Source organism: Corvus moneduloides, chromosome 7 (assembly GCF_009650955.1).
Source record: "Corvus moneduloides isolate bCorMon1 chromosome 7, bCorMon1.pri, whole genome shotgun sequence".
Classification (NCBI taxonomy): domain Eukaryota; kingdom Metazoa; phylum Chordata; class Aves; order Passeriformes; family Corvidae; genus Corvus; species Corvus moneduloides.
Genome location: NC_045482.1, coordinates 3885422 through 3908495, shown reverse-complemented (window position 1 = coordinate 3908495; position 23074 = coordinate 3885422). Strand labels below are relative to the sequence as shown.

At 42.5% G+C, this 23074-nt stretch overlaps 1 protein-coding gene across 5 annotated transcripts in view; it reads right to left on the bottom strand.

Annotated features, from left to right (window-relative positions):
* ERBB4 (erb-b2 receptor tyrosine kinase 4) overlaps window positions 1-23074 on the bottom strand; it is a 580318-nt gene that overhangs the window by 88837 nt on the left and 468407 nt on the right. For all 5 annotated transcript variants that reach the window (XM_032114089.1, XM_032114092.1, XM_032114088.1 and 2 more), the window contains one exon: window positions 3704-3889. In XM_032114089.1, coding sequence (XP_031969980.1) covers window positions 3704-3889 — 186 coding nt within the window. The remainder of the gene's footprint in view (window positions 1-3703; window positions 3890-23074) is intronic.

The window sequence follows — 23074 nt, the reverse complement described above, 5'->3', positions numbered from 1 at the left end:
AGGTAACCTCACCCAGTGGCAGAATGTAACCAACTTTTCCTGACTAAAACCCTGCAGATGTGTCTTCCCTTCTTGAAGGCATTTCCATAAGAATGTCCTCATCCTCACACCTCCAAGCTGTGTGTGTGGGTGTGTTGGGACAGCCCTTGCTGAGAGAAACTGCATCAAACACATTGAAATATCAATGCACACAGCACTTTTTTTCCGTTTGTTTGTGGAATCTTCCTGACTTATGTGTACCTGTCACACCCTGGCTGAGAAGGATGTGATTCACCTACTGAGAATTCATTTCCAGGCTTGTGCCATCCTTACAGATTTTGAGTTTCAATCAATTTCTCCAGTAGCCAATACTATGGGTGTTCATGAAGTATTATTCCATCCTTCCATACCCTGAGGTCACCAAGGTGGACACTCTTGCTCCCACTACAAAGTATTTTGATACATGAGCACAGTTCACTGCTTTACTGGACAGCAAACTCCACAAAAAATTGCTGTGCTGATCTCAGAGCTAAAAGGTTAAACATTCATTTCCAAGCAAGACAGTCCCCATCTAAGTGAGACACCAGGAGATGCCTTGTGTATCTGGAAAGCAGAAGGGAAGAGCCCCCTTAGACACAGCTGCTGTCTAACAACCATGTTTTATGCAGAATGCTTGGGGGCTACTCTATTTTTATAGCTTTCATCCATAAAATAAGAAGCTAAAGCTTCTGGAAGGAGAACACAATTACCCTACAATGATGTAACATCAGAATAAATTCAACACAATCTGTATAAGCAAAGAGAAAAAGCACCTAAGCTTTTTCCAATTGGCAGTAGATAATACTTTAAAACTGCCCTGTCATCAACCTTCAGAAGCTATCTCCAGAGCCATATGTGGGTTGGCAACCAGGCATAGTGCCTAACTAGTTTTGTATCTAGTTGTACAGAAGTAGAGACATATGGAAATGAACAGCCTGGCAGAACAAGTGAACTCTGAAGCAATGACTTCGATAAATAAGTGCCTGCACACTGGCAGATGGAGAAAAGCGCAGTTAGGGAGGGACTGTGTTGCAGCAGCAACTTGATTTTAAACAATTCGTAAAAATCAGCCTGAACTTCACATCTGAGGCATTTCCAGTGCCTTCAGTCCTCTTCTTGTTGGGGAAAATCCTCTCCATAAAAACAGGGAAGGTGAAGATAGAGCAGTGCATCTAGCAAAAGGTACCAGGAGCTGCTTCAGGGAGCAGAGAACAGGATTGGGAAGTCACTGACAATTTTTGTCTCCTACTACTCTGCTAATCATGCTTTTGGTACCTTTCAGAAAGACACAACGAATCGTTCCCCATAGCCTAGGAAAGCAACACGTGGAGAGACATTCTCAAGCATACAGCAGCACCTAAAACACAGGCACAGTGGATACACTGTGAATATGGGATACACACATAGACCTTTCCTGCAGTGAATGCAAATTTGTGCCTGTTGCTGCCTTCTGCACTCATTCCTCTGGAGATCAGTCTATTTCAAGGCAAACTGAACCTTTCCTGTTTGCAGGCAGCAGACTGATTCCTAGACACTGTCAAATGTGTCAGATTAATTGAAAACGAGTATTACTTTTATTCCACTTTCTGGGACACGGGGATTCCCTGTCTGGTGATCTCAAAGATTTTTCTTCTTACCATCTCTGAAACAATTTTTTGTGTACACCCTCTAACGCCAATTGACACGATTATTGTGATGCAGAAGAAGATAAATTTAATTAATTTTCAATAAACTAGCTGAACTTCACTAAACTGTCTCAATAATAGGCCACCTTTTATTATAAAGGAACTCCCTTTCCCTTCCTGATGCCTTATCAGTTGTTATTACGTGTAGGAGCTCACTTCTTTGCACTGCTTGGTTACCATATCAGATCTCACGTATCTGTGATACCTCATCTTCTCCTCCCACATCACAGAAAAGCAGCAGGCAACAACTTTCCAGGGCATGTCCATAAATCCAAACCCTGCATTAAGCTGAAACCATTTATAATGGCCATCAGTTTAGAAGCTGCTTCACTTCGGTAAGAATCACTGTGGGAAAGCCATGACCCGCCTTCCACAGGCCCTCCCATTGATCTGTCAGCTCTGTAAGCTGTGGATCAGGCTGTCTGCTCCACTACAGGGTCCACAGCAAAGCCAGCACAGCCATTGGTCTAAGGAGTCAAGGGCCATACACACACACAAAGTGAAAATGATGGAGGGTTACCTCTGCACGGATGCCACTGTGTAAATGTTTTGCATTAAATGATAACAGCCACTATCAATCAAAAGAGTGGAGAACAGATGGGAAGGAGGATGTGTTGAGAAAAAGGACTCAAACAGGAATATGGATTTTCTCTCCCACCTTCCCTGGTCCGGTATCAGCCCTAAATAAACCTTTGCACATCTCCATACAGGCAAATCCCACCGGTGTGTTCCAGTAGTCCCCAGAAACTCTGGCTGCTTTACCACCACAGCACAAGGTATTAACACATCTACAGAATGCTGCAATGTCAGATTGTGGAGTTTGCATTCTCCCCACCTCTTCTATGGACCAGCCCCTCTACTCAGCACTACGGCTGCTTCATCTACTCCCTCCTTCAGGAAGGTTTAACAACAGATCTGATTCTGGAAAGAAAACAGTCCCTATTCATGATGCTTCTCAAACTTCTGCTCTTCTTGAAGAACAATGCAGGGCTAGCTGAATTTCTACATTTTCTTACTTTTGTAAGAACATTTTTTGTATTTAAGTTTTTAAAAGAGGCAAATGTTTACTTGATGTTTGGTCCAGCAAAACAATTGCTGAATCTCCAGGTTTCTCTTCAGTGCTAAAAGAGTAACATTACAACTTGAAGTAATAGTTTGTAAAAGATGTTGTAGGAAATTCAGTTAAGGCTGCAGATTTAATGTAAGATAGCAGCCTGTGGCACATATTTATAACAAGCATTTTCATCAAAATAATCTAAAACTTTAAACAACTTCCAAATAACTCAATGCAAAAAGCAGTCTCCAGATTGTCACTTGTAGTAACCTCATTGTAAACAACCCTAGTTGTTCAAAAGAGCCTTTAAAATGGATAACTTATGGCCTTCTACACTGTCAGATCTTGTTATTCTTTGCAACCGGTTTTCTTAGCACTGAGTACTTGTTCTTAGTACAACACTGAATACCTAAACATACCTAAAACCAGCTGTAAAACATTGTGCCAAGGATAGTTTGTGACCCAAACACAGCGGGATCAACCACCCAAGGAGTGACATGAAGGAGATGTTTATCTTCTTGGCAGCGTGGGGGCAGACAATTGATGGCATATCAGAATTTAACTGCCAATGCAGATCCAGAAGGGCTGAAAATCAGTACATATGAACAGTGAACACCAGAACAGGCTGAAAAATCACCCTGTGTCCAGTCCCAGATTTCACACAGGGGCTTCTTCCTTCACTCACACCCCTGAAAACAACCCCCATCCCTCATTAATGCTGAGTTGGAAAGACAGTCAAGAAAAACACTTTGGTTCACATATTGACAAGTCATCTATAACACTGTAAGCAGCCAAAATAGCGTGTATTTCAAGAACTACCCAACCTTCTTGAAAACAAAAACAGGCCTGAAAAAAACCCAACGCAAACAAAAACCAAAGTCATGTTTTAAAGCCAGTTATGAAAATGATAAGAAATGATTAAAAAAACCCAACATGAACTACATACCTTAGCTATTTGGACACACCAGTTCAGCAGGAGCTGGGAGCCAATATTATCCTTATGTTCATGGACATAATCCAGGAGGCAGCCATGAGGCATCAGCTGAGTGACCAGCTGAATGGTCGGGCTCAAGCAGACGCCCAGGAGTCTCACCAGGTGTGGGTGGTCCATGCTGGCCATGATGAGAGCTTCCTGCAACAATAAAAGTGACCCAAACATTACCCCAGTGTGCTCAAAGACTTGACGCACAACAGTGACTGAAGGGGATCAGTGTCCCCTGAGCACCATGAATTCCTGTCTATCCAGTGCTAGGCATACCTAGGGAACCTCCAGTCTGATGTAATGCATACTTGATGTTCTGAGTCCCAAAAAACAAGAGTCAGACCATCTGCACAAATCTAAAATTCAGCACTGCCCCACGTTCCCTGTCCTGTTGCAGCCACAGAAACAAAGATGTAGGTGTGACACACTTTACTTAAAGGTCTCCTTCGTCTGGTTTTACTTTCCCTAATTTTGCTTCTTGAATATGTTTTCCCAACTCGTGGTCAATCCATCGGGCATCATCTTCATGTTATGCAAGCAAACTATGCCCCTTGCGTACAGCAAGATGATTTTGTGGCAAGGCATTTGATGAAACTGTGCTAAAATCAGAGCACACATCAGAGAATTTATTCTCAGTGTTTTAGAGATTTAAGCATGTGAAGTTGTATGTTGATTGATGCTTTCCAAAGTTCAGCCTGCAAAGGGTTAAAAATCAGGAGGTTTAGTGTGGCTTTTCCAATGTGCCTGATGCTCCTAAGTCCTTCTGAAAGTCAGCAGACTAGTGAAGCCATTGGGACATGACCATCTCTTTAGGTTTAGGCACAGCAGAGCCTAAACCCGGGGCTGTGACTGTGCAGTTGTAGCCCAGGGGCAGCAGCACTCCTCCCTTTTTCCTCACTCACAAGTAAATCACTACAGGAAGCAGCAGCTTTCTAAATCTGAGCCTCTTAGCTCAGCTTCTGATTCTTCCATGTCCTCTCCCAACAGATCTTAGATGAGTTCATTTTGGTTTTTTCCACACTTTAGCTTCTCACACAGAAAAGACTTTATTTCCCTTTTACAGACCATATGAAGTTTTCAGCTAGGTTTCAGATACCAAGCTGGTCCAGGACCAAGGACCAGCAGGTTTAATCTTGGCTGTGCTATTTGACCCTAAAGTTCATACCCCTGATCAGTAGCACAGGAGCTCCTTATAAAAACTGTACAGAAGTGCTCTTAGAGGTAACGCTGCCATCACAGGCAACTGGCATTCAAATGTAGCAAGGACAAAGCTCTTCTCTCTCACTGAGTCCTACATTCCAAGGCCACTTCATCATGGCAATGGAACAATGAAAAGTGAGATGAAATTGTGGCTATGTAAGAGTATTTTGGCCATCTTTTTTTCCTCAAAAAACCCTATCTAACATCTTTCTGACAACTTACAGAATAACAGCTGTAATAGTGCCAAAGAAAGAAAGGAAAAAAAAAAAGGATGAGACAAATTTGCCACTAGAGGAACATAAAAGTTGGGGGGTTTTTTCCCTTCCCTATATTAAGGCAAAAGAAAAAAAAAAGGGTTCTGGCAAGTAGGCTGAGTTTGTATTAAAGGAAATTGCTCATCATAGTACAAAGAATATTTGAAACCAAATTGCAGATATTTGCATAATAGTTCTTTTACTTTCTTTCCCCCTCTTTTTTTGGTAAAACAAAAAGATGAACAAGACACTAATTGTAGGGTTTTTTCCCTTCCAGTAAGAAAAGAGCAGATGGTCCTCACTGGGGGGAGCGACTCCTTCCCTTTTCTTCCTCAATGTATGTGAAGAAATAAATAAATGAATAAATAGGGGCTATTTGATGGGATAATGGAGGAGCAGATCTGAGAAAGATTCTGATGCAACAAATTAGAAAAGGATCTGAATTTAACTATTTTTTCTCACATTCAAATTAATACAGTTCCTACTCACTTAACTCTTAAGTATGGGGACTCCTTGAAAATTTTATCCTTTCTTCTGTTGTGACTTGAAAATGTCCCTAAAGGCCAACAGAATAAATACCTGCAGACTGGTGAATTATTCAGTTTCCAGAGCACAAAATTACCCTGCCTCATTTTTTCTTTTTTACCCCATTCATTTTTCTCCTGCAGATGCATACAGGGATAGCACTTGCTGCCCACTCCCTCTCTGAGTCAAGGTAAGAAGTTCCCTGGGAGCTTGGAGCTGGAGTTCTTTTCTTTATCATCTGGACTGATTAGAACAGAGATGAGAATTTTTTTGTTGTTTTTTGGTCTACCAAGGGCCCAGACGGAAAGCTTTGAAGCTTGTGTCCATTAGTCTCCAGCTACTCTCCATTGCCAAGTCTATCCAAGTCCAAAGGAAAAACACTTCTGCACAATAATAAAAGCAAGCAGTGCATTTGTCTCATTATGATGTTACAGGAAAGCACATGCTTTTCCAATAATTTTGGGCAAGAGTTTCAGGAAAAAGAAGTAAAAATGTTGTTTATAAAATATTACGGACTTCTCCGTAATGAATTAAGACACACAACAGAGAGCAAGGAAATCTTCACTATAGATTGAAGCCACTAATGGATACTAATTTAGCATGAATCCTGGCTTCACATAGTTACCCTCATTAGTAAAACTATTGTTATTTTTATTGAACTTGCATCTTCATAAGAACTAAATCCAGGGCTATGTGTATCCAGCACAGCACAAACACAAACTTAAAGAGATTGCAATTGTTCTGCTAGAGACTAATTGGACAAAATAGACAAACAACAGCAACAGAAACATTATGACTTAGCAGCATTTTAAGAATCTGTTCAGCAAACAAGGAATACAAGTTGGCAGCTTGGTTCCTAATATAATTGTCTAAAACATTTAAGCAGGTGAGGCACCTAAATTCACAAACCTGGCTGGTGGCACTGGCATCTCTCAAAACCAGCCTCTGCAATTGCCTGGACCTTTTGGTAGCTCTGTGTCTGCAGCTCTTGTCTCTACATTCAATTGGCACAATTACAGGAATGAGTTTGAAATTGTAATTTAATGGAGAAAAAACTGAGGTACCAAAAGGGTATAACCTTCTGTCCAGAGTTACATGGGAAGTCTGGAGCACAAGTGGAAACAGTGCCCCAGATCACTTTACTTTTCTCTCCTGAAAAAATTCCTTTGATGGTTGAAATATTAAAGGGATGGAGGGGAGAGAAATTATTAAGATCTGGCACTTCATCTTCCCCCAAGAACCAGAGTCTCTGTAACATCATGTGCTCACAGTGGCATCAGAGAAACAACAGCAGCAGTGACAGCTTTGAAAGGCTCCTGTTGGTCACCCGACACGCTCCCTGGCCTGCCAGCAGCAGCAGTGAGTTATCACTAGAGTAACTCTCCAGCCAAACTGGTTCTGGAGTTTCTTCATGCTGCTGCTGCTGAGGTATTATGGGCTACAGCAGTGCATGGCAGCCACACACAGCACAGCTCTGGAGTACAGCCTGCTCACGATGCAGCCTGTGCTAAGCATGCCCAGCTGGGGCTGGGTTACTGCAGGGGCTCAAATGGGCTACTCACAGCAAGGCTGGGCTTGTATGTTCTGTTCACAGCAGCCCTTGCAGTGCCACAGTATCTGAGGGGAAGGCTGGCAAAGAAAGACCTTGATGCAGAAGGCAGCTAAGCCTGCAGGCAGCTTGGCAGGGCCATGGTTGTGTCCCCCCAGCCTCACCAGAGGTGACTTCAGTTCATCTGTGTTCAGCTCAGTCCTACCCTTCTCACACGTGCTATTTTGTATAAAGAAATCATGTCACGTCCATCATTCCTCTCTTCTGCCCCTTCTGAATGTGGTTACATTATTGCTCCATTAAGCTCAACTCCTGTGATTTATACACACAAGCCTGTTTTAAACAGTAACATTAAATAATGACATTAATGTTATTTTAATGGTTCACACTGATCTGCCTGCCATGTGCACTAAGTAACAAGACAGCAGCCCAAAGAAGGGTGAGTTTGCAGGTCCCAGTGAGCAATCACCAGACCTATGACTAGTTTCTGTCAGCAGAGCTATGTCAAAAGGGGTCTGAGGCAGTGCAATTGCAATTTGAAAATCTCACCTAAAACTGTTTCCTGATCTATCCATACTCTGCAGTCATGTTTGAAATATCTTCAATTTGGCTGCGGTTTCTGAAAAGTAACTCAAAATTCAACTAAAACACGATTTTCATTTTGGCCTTCCAGGATGGGTAAAAAAGCCCAGTTCTCAAGACTGTGAGAAAAAAAGAGTGCTCTGAAGTACACCTACAGGACATCCTACAAGATGGCATTTAACATCCCCCTTTCCTACTTTGATATGTTATTGCTAACAATTACAACTGACAACAGAACATAAATATTAGCCAGCATGATGGCTCCTGAAGAACAGCCTTTGATACAGGTTTTGTTTCTCTGACCGTGCAGTTTGTAAACCAGTGGACTCAGCAAGGTGCATGTGTCAGTAGCAGTAAGATAATGCCATACTTTGCCATCCTTAGGTCCACGTTAAAAATTTATTTCCACCCAGAGTGGCCCAGGGCACAACTCTCTTCAGTTCATGCCCTCATTCATTAGTACACCAGCTGAGTGCATGGCCAAACACCTCTGGCCAGACTTTTCCTGAGATGCTGGAGATGGCAGGTCCTGAGATCCCTGAGATCCTGGAACCAGGCAGAGCTGACAGCAAGCCATCACCCTGCTGGGTCAAACACCATGCTCTGAAGGAAATCTGGACATAAGAATCATTCAAAGACCTTCTCCAGGCTACCTACAGGGGCTCTGAAACATGCTAACCTTTGTGTCATTCAGAGTCCTGTGCCCCATAAGGGATTCCAGCACCTAATGCAGCACTTGGTCACCTCCCCCACTTGCTGCTGCAGAATTAATCTAACAAGAGAATGACCATTTGAAGCAATACTGATTATCAAATTTAAATATCTGGCAGAAAGGAAAAGGAACTCCTTCTGAAGGCTTGTTCTTTAACACAAAAGCTTCCTGAGTACCAGTGGCCATACACAGAGCACTAGCAGCCACTGCCCCCTCCCAATGCTCCACACACACATGCTTCCCTCAGAGCGTGGGCAGGAGAAACGTGCCCCCTGTTCAAGGGAAGTATCACAGATCTGCTTCCCCAATTTGGCAAGCCCAGAGTAAATGTTACTGCTCCTCTTAACCCAGATGAAGATATCCACCTTATAAAGACTTAAGTAAGCACAAAGTCTGAAAAATCTGATTTCCTAACCTTCTCCTTCTAACTGTTCTTGCCATAAAATGCTCTCAAAACAAAGCAAAACAAAAGATGCCAGAAAAGAACAACTCAGCTGTTTTGCCTAATAATTCTCGAGTAAATAAATGTATTTAAAAGCTGCCTTCATACTGCGCTGTGCATTTTTCTGAAAGCACAGCTGTGCTAATGGGAGAGTGCTAACTACACAGAATACACTGCTTTTTACATTAATTTTACAATTCTTCTAGTGGCTGGGGCAAACACCTGTCTGGAATGCACGTCTGACCTGCTGCAGGGCAGCTCCAATTACAGTCCAGCATTTAATATATTTCAAAGCCTTTTGTTTGTCTGCTAGGTCTTAAAATTGTTTAGGTGGTAGCTGACTTAGCCTGGGCAGTCTGCAGAACTACTTAAGCTACGAGACAGCACAAATATACGTTTAACAACACACATGCCTACACTGGTGGTATGACAGTGACACCCATCGCTGTATTTCCTCTGTACTGCCGATGCAAGATGTTGCTTTCATGGCTTTCCAGCACTGCTGTACTACACACAGTACTTCAAGCAATTTTTCAGAAGGCAGCTAAACCCACAGGCAGCTTGGCAGGGCCATGGTTGTGTCCCCCCAGCCTCACCACAGGTGACTTCAGTTGAGTCTTCCATGTTCACTCAGTCCTACCCTTCTCAGACATGCTTTTTTGTATAAAGAAATCATGTCACATTGATCATTTCTCTCTTCTGTCCCTTTTGAATGTGGCACCATTAAGCTCAACTCTTGTGATTTATACACCCAAGCCTGCCTTGTGCCAGTACTCCTGAGGAAACAGGTTTCTGTGACTGCATCCTCCTGGGATACAGTGGCCACTCCCAGGCTGTGCACAACATTCTCTCAACTTCTCTCTGGAGAAGCAAGAGTCAGGAGCAAATGAACAGAGGTATTAAAAAAATTAATAATCTTTCTATAAAGCCATGCTCCAAGCATAAAGTAAGGTGAATGCTTACAGAAGTACAGGTTCATCAGAGGTTGTTGCAGGGAAGTGCAGCAGTGCACATCCAGCTCCAGATCCTGTATTCACACTCAGTTGGCCAATTGCTTTTCCTATGGAAAAATGCTGAATGTGGCTGGCACAGCAGAAAATAACTAGAGGTCCAAAAGCCCTGTCATTAAGGGGGTTTAAGGAGCTGTTAGCCAGAGTTTTGCACTAACCACCATCTCCTTGAAACTCCCTCCATGCCTGTTTTTCTTTAGGAAGCCACATTAAGGAACCTCTCTATGTAACCAAACAGAGAAGGTCACATTAGAGTCTTGTTTGCATGTATTTCCTCAGAGCCAGGACAAACACTTGTGATTAAGGAGGCTACAGGTTTTTAAGGGGTGGTTTTGGACTTCATATCTTTTGGATGTAAGAGATATGAGCTTTTTTGAGTTCAGTTTTCAATGAGGACCTTAAGCAGAGATTCACTGGGTAGTCAGTGGAGTCACTGCATACTTAGACTGGAGTACAAGTGTGCTGCACTATTAAATGGTGAGACTAACTTAGTTGTTCAGAAAGTTCTGGAAATCCATCTGTCAGGTGTGCCATTACTCTAGGATAAAAACTAAGAATAAAAAATAAAACAAAAATAAAATTTTACTTCAGGGACCACACCCTGCAGTCTATGCATGCACAAATGTGATGGAAACAGCAACAGACAAAGGCCACTCACTTGACTCCTATCAAGCCAGTGCCATCAGCAGAAGATGGCCCCAGGTCAGTGTCCTGCAGCCTGGTGAGGAGCCAGGCATGGCACAACACTGGAGCACTGTGCTCTCCACTGCCCACAATCAAAGCTGGTTTATGGCTGCTCCCTCACTGCTGAGAGCCTTTTCTGGTGGTGTGATGTGTCTTTAAATGTGCGGCATCTCTCAGAGCAGGCAAACCCTCTGAGACTGCCCTGCCTGTCACAGCATGGAGGGTACCAGTCTGACTGACTCCTCATAGGCACTGCCTGCATTGTTGACACTGAATTCAAAAGCCAGCAATTGCCCCATGTGATTCAAATGCATCAGAGAGATGCCCCACTTTCCTCCAAACACTTGAAACTAGCACAAATCAGGGATGTGAAAGCTCTCCCTCTTGAAGGTCATACTTGCAGACTGCTGGATCAAACCTTCCTGCCCACCTCAGAGAAGCAGTAGGTCCTATTCATGCAGGAATAGACACCTTCATGCACTTACAGAAACAATTCTGGCTCGCTTTGTATTTTGGAGCAAAATAAAATAGATCAGGAAAAAAAGTGGTACTGTGATCCCTGTCCTGCAAACACTGAGGGCATGGACCACTGTGCTGACTCCAACAGGGCTCAGGTGCTGAGAATTGATGCTGAAATGCTTGAAAGTGTAGGACATACATTTTGTAGAACCCCCACGCCACATGCTTCCTTCTCCCTGCTTTGTGCCAATTAAGTCTCCCAATTCATCAGAGCCTGAGTTAGCAGAGGAGGAACCTCAGCTCCCACCAGCAGTTCTGTGAATCTTGCCCAGAAACACTGATCATAGTGATGAGAAAGCAAAATCTAGCCCATTTTCAGTTCACTTTCGTGCATAATAGCCAAGGACCTCAGCAACAGACTTGTTCCCACTGAAAGCTGTCGGGAGAAATAACATTGGGCTTCATTCTGGGGATTCCCCCCTTGCAGATCAGTAGGTGGTTTAATGGTAAAAATATCATGTCATTCTGACAAATGTTCTACTTACAGCCTGTGACACACGTCATTATTTCAGAGCAGTCTGTCCAAAGTGATTTGTTTCTTACTATTTTGATCCAACTAGCAAAAATATTTGAAGTTGTAACCATGCAGTCTAACAAAGCCATCATTTCAGCAGTGCTCAAACAGGAGGGTAAAAAGATATTATCACTGACCAGCTTATGCATATTTTCAGCCTTGGCTGCACATACCTTTCTGAAGGAGGGAGTTATTGCTATGATTTTTGATTTAAGATGAGTGATGATAAGGTCTCTAGAATGAAAAAAAAAATATATCAAGTTCTCACCCCTTTCTGAAGAGTTTTCAGTCACTGCTTTGATATTTTCTGGTATCACTGAAAAGCTTGACTTTATAATCACACACTCAAAGCCCCTTCCTTCTTCAGGATCAATTTAAAGGGATAGCATCAGATTAAAACCTGATTTCATCAAGTGTATAATCAACACTAAGAATTGTTTTAATCAAAGATGCATTTTGCCTGGTATTTAATTTCTCACAACTGAGAATTCAAATCAGCCTCATCTTCATCTTTTCCCTCATCTGTATTCAGCTGCACAAGAGCCTCACACTCAGGACCTGGGTACTGCAAAGGGATGGTATTTGAACATGGAAAGTTTCACTGGACTGTTTGGTTCACTGTTAGACTTTTATTCTCCTCACCAAGACATCACCAGTGAGCCACAAAGTCATCAAATGCTGCCTCATGCTCCCTGTGTCACATCAATCTGTCTCTGCCTGTGATTTCCTCCTAAGTTTCTACAGCTCTGCCTCCCACCTTTTCTTCCCTACTTTCTTTTACCATCCTGCTGACCTACTCCTCTCCTGAAGATAAGACTAAAACCTCTTTAAAAAGACTCTTTCAAGAACCCAAGGCCCTCAAAGGGCAGGGTGGGGACAGCAAGGGAGGGGCTAGAGCTGCCCATGCCTCATGCAGGTGTGGGTGTGGTTGGGGTTGCTAACACCTGGTCAGCTCTAAAGTATTGATGTTCATTGGCAATAAATTCAGCTAAATTCCCCCCTAGATTTCCACAAGATTTGGGCACCCTACTGTCAGGGTAATACAATCAGATATATGTAACAATATAATAATAATGACTCTTTTTTTCATGTTGATAAAATGTTGGCATCTGCAATAACTCCCAGATCACATACAACATCAGATCTTTTATGTATGGCCATGCTCAGGTCCTGGCATCTGTCAGGGAGAGCCAAACAACTCCCAAACCAAACATGTTTCAATGAGTGGCTGCCTGCTACCAGTACAGACACCTCAATCAAATCCATAAGTATGGCTGTATTTAATAGTTTTTATTTGTGCCTGTGTGGATGCTCTTGAAAAGGAAAAGCCTCACTGAATCACAGAAGCCAAGCAGAAAGTTGTAGACAAACACCATTCAAACGTGCAGTACTGCAGGAGGGAATGCCTATTTTATAAGTGATCTGATTTGAAGATGCTACAAAGAGGGTGTCTTGGGGTGACTCTATGATGTTGTATTCCCTATCACCACTCTATGCCCAGACATGACTCCTGTGCCTCTCTGTGTCTTTAAAACTGGTTGTAAGAAAAAGGAAAAAGAAGAAGCCAGATGAACTTTCCAAAGCAGTTTGTGCTCCAAGGTCACTCTATCTGCTCTGCATGCTTCTACGGTGGCAAGAGCAGAAGAAGCACCCTTCTTTTCTTTATCCGAGTTTTTTGGCTTTTTCTTAGGAGAGAGACAGAGAGTTAAAATTCTTTGCTGTTTAGCTGGCTCACTATCTGAGGCAAGAACTTTTCCTTGGACTGTTCTGCTCCAGGCCGGTTCACCAGCACCGGGAGGCCCACGCCACAGCCTGGAGGGGCCACATCCCAGCTCTGGAGAGAGAACAGCCTACAGAAGGACTTTGAATTTTACCAGGTTCTCTCCACAGTGAAAGGCTTTATTATTTAGGATTATTCTGTTCCCATGTGTTTGTTAAATAAATAGGGGTTTTTTCCCTTTCACTTTCCTCCGAGGAATATTTATTTCCCAAACCTGGTGGGGGAGGGATGGTTGTAACCTGCCTTTTATCAGAGGATCTTTTCCTCCAAATTTGTCTCAAACCGGCACAGAGAGTGAAATAATTATTTATGTCATGCTTTCATCCTCTTTTGTGAATTACCACAATCTCAAGATCATTAATTATGCTCATAAGATGGCCTGGTATCACAGATCCTGCATTTCCAAAGGACTATCCAACTAATAGGACTTTACAAATCAAAACCCAAACATTTTTTCCTAGCATTTCCTACAGCAAACTTTGACAAGGCCAACTGGGGTGAATCTGCTTTTCAACAGCCTCGCAGCTGTCTGGGGAAAAAAGGTGGAAAAAAAGCTCTTTCTAAGTGATACTGACAGGGAAACTTCAGGCACAGGAAGAATTAGTGGTGTCCCCCAGGGATCAGTGCTGGGGCCAGCCCTGTTTAATATCTTCATTGATGATCTGGATGAGGGGTTTGAGTCCACTGTCAGTAAACTTGCAGACGACACCAGGCTGGGAGCATGTGTCGATCTGTTGGAGGGTAGGAGGGCTCTGCAAAGGGACCTGGACAGGCTGAATGGATGGGCTGAGTCCAACAATGTGAAGTTCAAGAAGTCCAAGTGCCAAGTCCTGCACTTTGGCTACAACAACCCCTGCAGTGCTACAGGCTGCGGACGGAGTGGCTGGACAGTGTCCAGGCATAAAGCGACCTGGGGGTCCTGCTTGACAGCCAACTGAACATGAGCCAGCAGTGTGCCCAGGTGGCCAAGAAGGCCAATGGCATCCTGGCCTGCATCTGGAATAGTGTGGCCAGCAGGACCAGGGAAGTCATTCTTCCCCCTGTACTCGGCACTGGTGAGGCCACACCTCAAGTGCTGTGTCCAATTCTGGGCCCCTCAGTTCAGGAAGGACATTGAGATGCTTGAACATGTCCAGAGGAGGGCAACAAAGCTGGTGAGGGGCTTGGAACACAGGCCCTAGGAAGAATGGCTGAGGGATCCAGGGTTGTTTAGCCTGGAGAAAAGGAGGCTCAAGGGAAACCTTATCACTCTCTAGAACTCCCTGAAAGGAGGCTGTAGTCAGGTGGGGATTGGTCTCTTCTCTCAGGCAACCACTGACAGGATGAGAGGACACAGCCTTAAGCTGCACCAGGGGAAATTTAGGTTAAACATCAAGAAAAATTTCTTCACAGAAAGAGTGATTGGGCATTGGAATGGGCTGCCGAGAGAGGTGGTAGAATCACTGTCCTTGGAGGTGTTTAAAGAAAGACTGGACGTGGCACTCAGTGCCATGGTTTAGTTGATAAGGTGGTGTTAGGTCATAGGTTGGACTTGATGCTCTCGAAGGTCTTTTCCAACATAGTTCATTCTGTGATTCTGTAAACTATTAGGCAACCTGGGAGCTCAAGGCACTACCACTGTGCCAAAGTTAGTGCTAGAGACATATCCACAGCAGCTGTGTGCATGTGCCATGCAAAGCTTACTTTCAGATCTGAAGCAGGGTCCATTTGCAGCCTGATTACAAAGCAGTAACCCTATCCACACTGTGGAGACTTTTTTCTGCCAGTACCTATTTTGCATCTTACTGCCAAGATCAGTAGTCAAGCGGCTGACATTTAATAAAAAGCAGGAAGAAGTATCCATAGCTGTTCCACCATCAGCCTTTCTAACCAACACAATTACTATTTGGCACGACTTTTATAAAGCAGAAGTATGGTTACTTATAATTAATCCATTCCTTGTCGCATGCCTTCACATTTTTGTTTCTTTAAAAGACCTAACACCACCATGGTGTGATCACCTTACTGGGATCAAAGATGATGCTGCACCTCTGAGGGGCAGCTCAAAACAACATCACTTGTGAATTCCTTGGTCATTTATAGTGGACTCCTGTGCCAGTGAAATGCCAAAGCCCCAGAAAGCTGCAGCACATCACTGAGAGGAGCATCCCTCACTTTTTTGCAGAGGGCTGATCTGCAAGTTTGAGTGGAGCTACAAACATTTGGAAGGTGATACAATGTGGTTTAAGGTGTTTTCTGGAGCTCCAGAACACTTTGAGAGCTTGCCAAGCAGTCACTGACATCAATAACTGAAACACAGAATTTTAGAAGAAACATAAAGATTTAGTTAGAAGGTTAGCTGTGCTGAATTTAGTTAAAATAGAAGTGAGCTTAATCAATTAAAAGTTAATAGTTAGTTAAGAAGAGCTGAATCTGAAATGATGCGAGTAACTGATTACTAAGTAACTGATTACCTGTCACTTTTATGTTTGTTTAGCTGTGCTTAGAACGAGAAACAGAAACATTGATAAGTAGATCTAGGGAACAGTAAACAATTATCAATTTCCTCCTCATCTGAGAATCTATTCAAAGTCACGCGAGGAGGAACAGGAAGGTCACCAAAAGTAATTTGTATTGTAAAAATCCAGGAAGGCAGAAAGGTCAAATTGAGGAAGACCACTTCTACTTCATCTTATGAGACCACCGACCCAATTTAGGGAGCATACCACGCATGCTTAATGACATTTAAGCTAATTTCCATACGAAGCGGAGAATTAGAGGTGTTAATGTTATAAATATGCATTTGTGTTTTGGATATTCATAACTTCTGTAGATAAATAAACTCTGTATTGGCTTGTACTGCGTATCAGGGAATTATTCCATGCAGCTACCCGGCACTGGAATAAACATACACTTTTTAACTCTAAACTGTTAGAGAGTCTTTGTCCGTCTCATTTGGGTATCGATATTAGATCCCTACCCATATTTTGGTAATTCATAACCTTTTGTGGTCTGGACTTTCACTCCCATCTGTGCCCCTCACCTGATGAAGAGATTTGTCACAGAACAACCAGACACATCTCCTACCCCTGCTTAAAACCAGGCAGGACACAGCATTCAGATCCTCAGAAATGGCCTAGCTCTGGAAAATGGTTCTCTGCTGTCCACAACTTAATCACATGCACTAAATGTTTAATATTCCAATTTGGATTTGACAACATTCTTGCCTAATGAACGTAGTCTGAATTTTGAAACAACAAATGACTTCAAAGGAGGAATTCACCAGAGTTCATTTAGAAAATGTTAAAATCAGGTGCTTCAATCACTATCATATTTCAAAAATCATCTTCTGGCTGAGGAATTCACTGGAATATATCTCCCACTGAAAACCTTCAGCAAAAACTTTCTTTTAGTTTCAGCAAGTTAATAAATGTTTTACCAAGAAATATTTGTTCAAGATTTTTCCAAGAAAACAATTCCACCAACGAAACTCATTTTCTCTCCTCAGTCCAAATACCATTTTTTCCAAACACTTTGGTCATTAAAATAGCTTTTCAGAGTGACTTGTGTTTTTAGCTGGTGCCTCTAGCTATTGATCTAAACCAACAAGACTTCATTTAAAAAAACCCAAACAATTTGCTTGGCTTCAGAAAACAAGAAGCTAAATTCTGCTTCTATGCATACAAATCGTCCCACTGAACTCCTTCAAAGGGCACTGCCCAGCCAGCAAAAGCATCCTTGACATTGGAGAATGTTTCCAAATGGATTCAGCCCAGGGGCTGCCTATCCACTGACATGGCTCAGTTAATCAAAGCCCTGGGAACTGCCCACAGCCAGTCCCTGTCCCACATTCCCCTACTTCTCTGAGGTCTTACATTTCCATCAGATAAACTGTTCTTTGTACCTGAGCTGTTTCCTACCTTTACACTGCTCCATGCAGTGCATGGAATTTAGTCAAATTCAGAATTTACCTCTGCAAGTTCATCAAGGAGAGCCTTTGAAGCTGCAATTTGTCAGCATAGCTCAAAAATCTACATAACCATACTTCCTTAAACATTTCTGTGTCATTTGTCATGTAAAGCATGAAGATAAAAACAGACCCTGGCGTATGAGAAACCTATGCAATTCTATTTCGAACAATGCATATTTGCCTCTGTAATTAAAGGCCTGATATTCTATATGAAGCAGAAACCTTCAGGATACACTTGTCATCACCTTGCAAGTAACTAAGAGGGAAGAATACCTATTCTCTCTCCTGTTGCTAATACACAATTTGCTTTTTATATCAAATGCCATTCAGCATCTTTAAAACATCTGACCTGGGCAAAAGCTAATGAAAACAACATTTTAGGCACATTCTCAATGGCTAAGTAGATAAAACAGCTTTGTTTAAAAAAACCCTCATATAGTATTTGCTTGTCGACATAGACATCCTAAGGAAATTTAAAACCCCAAGATAATTAAAAATCAATTTAAAAATTAAAGTAATTTGCTTAGAGGTCACGGCATCTGTGTTGCAATTTAGAGTTCCATCTATAAACTGCTATAGTAATAATAATTCCTCTCCCCTTTATCTGCTTTGTCTATCTTGATTGAATACCTTTCAGGGCAGGGACAATCTCACCACACTTTCAACAGGTCCAAGAGATGCTGTATATCACAACAAGAAGCAACACCAAAGTTAATATGGAAAATATCGCTCAGCAAAATCTCTTTATTTCTGGAGCTACAGCTTCAGTATTGAAGGACCAGGCACTTCAAACCAGCATCTGCTGCTCTGTGGACTGCCAGCCCCAGTGTGAACTCAAATCTATCTGCTTATCCCAGTTATTGCACTGGTATCTTAAAAGCATTGGCAGAATATTACAAAGATTATCAGCAAGCCAGTCAGGAACCACCTTTCCCTGTCTTATTTCTTCCATCACAACTGTGTGACAAGCAGCAATAGGACCATCTGATTGTCAGTTGTAAATAATAGGTAGAATATTAATGCAAACAGATGTTAATTATTTTTATAAATCTGTGACAGTTGCTGATGTATCAAAGGTATCTGCATCGGTGCTGAGGCACAGAAAACACTTAATTTTTGAGGGGTTATCTGCAACAAAGCACTGAGGGAGAAGTTCTGCAAACCACAGTATTTGGAGGTAAAATATATTTTGACAGTGATACTTCAAATTTGGCTCCTATAAGCCTGTGCTTCTTTACCCTTTACATTCCTATTAAAAATGGTCACAGCAGGATCATTTGTATGTATACATGGATTTTCTTTTTCCTCACTACAACACAAAAAGCCTTGTTCTCCCTTAACTTTAAGTTGACTTGGCACCTCATTAGATTCACTGTTAACCTCAAACCAGTGATGGCTTGTTTGGGATGCATTACAGTTAAGCCTGTGGAAACAGTACCTCTCTTTTATTAACAGGGGTCCCATAAAACCCTGCATTTTTTATCAGTTTGGCAACATTCTGGCATACACAGTACCCTTTAGGAACTTAAACATTAACATGTGCCTATTTTATATTGCTAATGGGAGCTGGAGGCACAGAGAAAGAATGCAATGCAATAGGATATTTCTTAACTACAGGTTTTCAGTTTTATTGATAAGGCAACATGTCACCCTGTTGTCAGTGCCAAACTCTGCTTTAAAACTGGATATCTGTGTCAGCTTCTTCTCATATCAAGCGTTATTAAAGAACCTTATTTAATTTAATAATTTTATCATTTTTTGTCACTTTGATTTCTGCACTTTGCATCTGAATGTCAGACAGACTGTGAGAAGAATTCCAGTATCCCCAGTCACTGCTGTTTAAGGAAGATTTGCTCGTGTTTGTAATGATAAGCCTACGAGCTACAGCTTTCCACTCCAGCAGGATCTGTGCCTGCAGAGCTCCATTTCCCTACTGCCTTAAATACCACCAACTACTGGCTGTGCAGATGAAAAGACCCACACCTGCAGACACTATCCTCTTGGGATGAGTCCTCAAAATTCATGGCTTTACAGCATCCAACAGAAATTTTTACTGAAGTCTGTAAGCTTACTCTCCTAAAAGCCCACATCCAGATACAAGCACGTAAGTCCAGGGAAGAGAAGAAGCTGGAAGAGAGCTTTCTGATCCAGGTCCAGACTTAACCCATGGTAAAGGCTGGAAACATATAGCACAATGCCAAGAAAGAGCCCCCCATGGTACTGAGTGCAACAGAAAACTCATCATGGAAATACAAATCCCACCAGCTCCTGATTAAGTCCCCTAATTAAACTATTGTGTACCACTTACGATACTCATAGCACCACTTCTCTGACTCTTTTTTGTTTTTAATATTCCCATCCTTTGCTTGTTCATTTTCTAGACACTTTTTCAAAAGACCTCTCTCCTACTGTGTCCTGATAAAACAGTGGCAACTCCGGGATGCTGACCTTCAGAACAATTACATATACAGCCAAGCAAACAACTCACTTCATGTTTCAGTAACCAAGCCCAAAGACTCACTCCAAGGAGACAAGTATCAACCCTGTTGTTGGGGTACCTTATACATTGAAATAGAGAGTGTAATACAAGATCTCAGTTCAAAATATTTCCTTTATACATACACACTTAACAGCCAAAAGTAATTATTGAATTTGATTAGAATAGTTAATACTTTCAATTAATCCACAGCTATATTTCCAAGTGAATAAATGAACACTCTCACCTGATCTTCTGCCCATGCACAGATTTACCCAACCTTACGCGGGGTTTCTGAGTCATAAAGCATTGCAAACCTGAAATAAGGAGTTCTGCAATTGCCACAACAAAAACATCTGAATGTACTTCCTAACTCATTTAGGAGTAACTTGTAATGTCAGCCCCTCACTAAAGCACGGGATTCTTTCTTAAATCTGTGGCAGACTTCTTGGGAGGATTACTCCAGAGGTGAGGTCCTGGCCCTGCTGAATTCACTGGTCAATTCACAGCTCCCATGGATTTCAATAGGGCTCAGACTTCCCCCATTCACCAGTAGTAGGCAAACTCACTTTTCCTCACTGCATTTTCCAGTTAGAGTGTTATGCCAGAAGAATTGTTTCCAAGCTGCCTGGCTTGTCTGTCTGCGCTTGTATCTCATCCTTTCTGTGTGTGTACTTTCACCACACAGCCACATGCTCCTGCATATGGAAAATTAACCCCCCCGCACATACACACCATCTTACCCTCACAGACTATGGAGAGGAAAATTACTGAAGCAAACATTTAAAGCAAAATTATTGCTTGAGATGGAAATAACAGAAATATAGCCTTGAAACAGTTAATCTTCAGATGACTAAAAGCAGTTAACCTTCAGCAGAGATCAGATTTCCAGCTTCTGCAGAGGCTGAGCACTCTCGGGGCCTGTGCATGGTATGCAGTGTTCCCAAGGACAGCCTGATTTCCGGCATCTCTGGACAAGGTGGAAATTGTAATTGCAGTCACAGTGAGCTTCTGTGCCTGGGACTGATAGGCAGACAGGTCCCCCTGCTAAGTGCGTCTGCTTACACTTACAGTGTGCACGAGTGGGAGGGAGGGGGAGGCTGCACGAAAGGAAGTCTACAATCAGAGTTAGGTCACCCCTTGCCCCCCACCTCCCGCAACTTGACATGATGGAGTGAAAACCTGTTTGAACTGCAGCTGGAGCACAGAGCCAGGCAGTGGTTACAGACCCCTTATGCCTGCTGGAAAGGAGGATGTGTACAGAAATGACAGCAAAAAAGGAAAAGGAAAAATGTCTCACTGCTGCCATAAAGGATTTAATTTGATCCTAAACCTGCCCTTTCAAGGTTCAGGATTACCTCTGTTGTATTTCCCAAGCAGCCAGGCAGTCAGTGGAATGACTGTGGAGTGTCTGGATCCAACTACTGTTAGTAGCAATGTTTTGTCAGACTTTCAGAAGCATCTACATGGTATGTTGAAGACCTGGGTCAAACACTGGGCTGGGTAGGAGCATGACGTGTACAAGGAATTAAAAATACTAAAAAATATTTCTCCAGTCACCTACATAGTCACATAAGACAGGATCTTACAAGGAAACAAATCTCAAATTCACCTGTGTCAGCTGAGAAATTGTGTATCACAGACTGTGTCCACAGCCTCAAGGGCTCTGCGAATTCCACCATGGGCCAAGCAAAGAACCAAAAGCTTCAGCCTAGAACCTTCCTATGTCTCAAGCCAATAGCAGAAACCAAGAAAAGGTAAGTCTTCTCTCACCTTCTTCACCTGACTAGCTAGCTAGCTGTTATCTCCAGTGTACTTCCCATCTAGACACACTTGAGGAATCCAGGCCTATCCATATCTCTGTGGGGTTTCAGCTGAACAGGAGAAAGAATTCTCTAGTCATTTACATGATGTTTTTTGTCTTCAACCCTCTGAACTGAAGATAAGTTTGATATTGATATCCTCAAGCTGAGGGCTTGTCTTTACTGTAAGACAGGCTTACAATTTAGAAAAAGCTGTTTCTGCAGCACATCTGAGTGATTTATTCATTTAGTTCATTAGGCCAGACATAAATAAAAGATGTGGGTGTCAGTCCCCTACATGCAGCTTTAATTTGCTTGCTACATGTCTGGTGGAGGTCACTGTCACTTACCACCTCTGCACTTGGCGTGACAAATGTCCTCCCACGCTCTAAGCGCTGCCACTGCAGACAGCAGCAACTGCAGTGAGCACAGACCAAGCCAGGAAGCCCCTAGATCTTAATTATAAAACCATAAAAGAAACCAACTGCCTCTGAAGCTCTCTTACTAGGAAACAAATGAGAATGGGAAATTTATTTCCAACCATAAATCCCAAAGCCTTCAGTTTAATTTTTCCCAAGTTAACTTTCTCACCTAGCTAAGCAGTGCTGCCTTCTATTATTAGCTTCTGGCCCAATATCAGCTGACCACCATCAGTCAAACTGTCTTCATCTCAATGAGCTCAGGGACTCCCAAGGAACTCTGTGTATGCTGACTTGTGCTTGCAGCCTCTAATTATATTCTAAGAGATAATGGAGCATTTAAACTCAGAGAGGATAGATTAAACTTGTAAGTGGATCAAAATCCTGGACACAACCACAGCTCATAGGATTACTTCCTGGAAACATCAAGCTTAGAGGAAAGGCCCTCATCAACTGCCTGTTTCCCCATGACAAGTTTTTTAAGTACATGTTTTCAGCCTCAAAGGCTGTTTGCTATGCTCTCCAACTGCAGCATTTCTTTAGAATTTATTACACTGTCAGTTGAGTATCTGGGTTGATGTTAAATCATCTGACCAGGCCAATGGCTACTTGACTTATCAGACAATCATAACAGTCAAATAAATTGAGGCTGAGGAGGTGAAATTGTTTTCCCAAGTGAAATTGTTAGTCCTTGTTCTACTTTCAAGTAGCCTCTTAGCTGCACATTTGCCTTTTTTCCTCACTACAAGTTTCTCTTCCCTCCATAAAACTCAGGACCTTCACATATTCTGTTACCAGCCTTCGGGTGAGGAGCAGGATAGAGCTCCCTCTTGATGCCCCTGTGTCTTGCTGGTGACTCCCTCCCAGACACACTTTCAGGCAGAGCAGTAGCTAGAGAACTTGCACTCTGAATTCAAA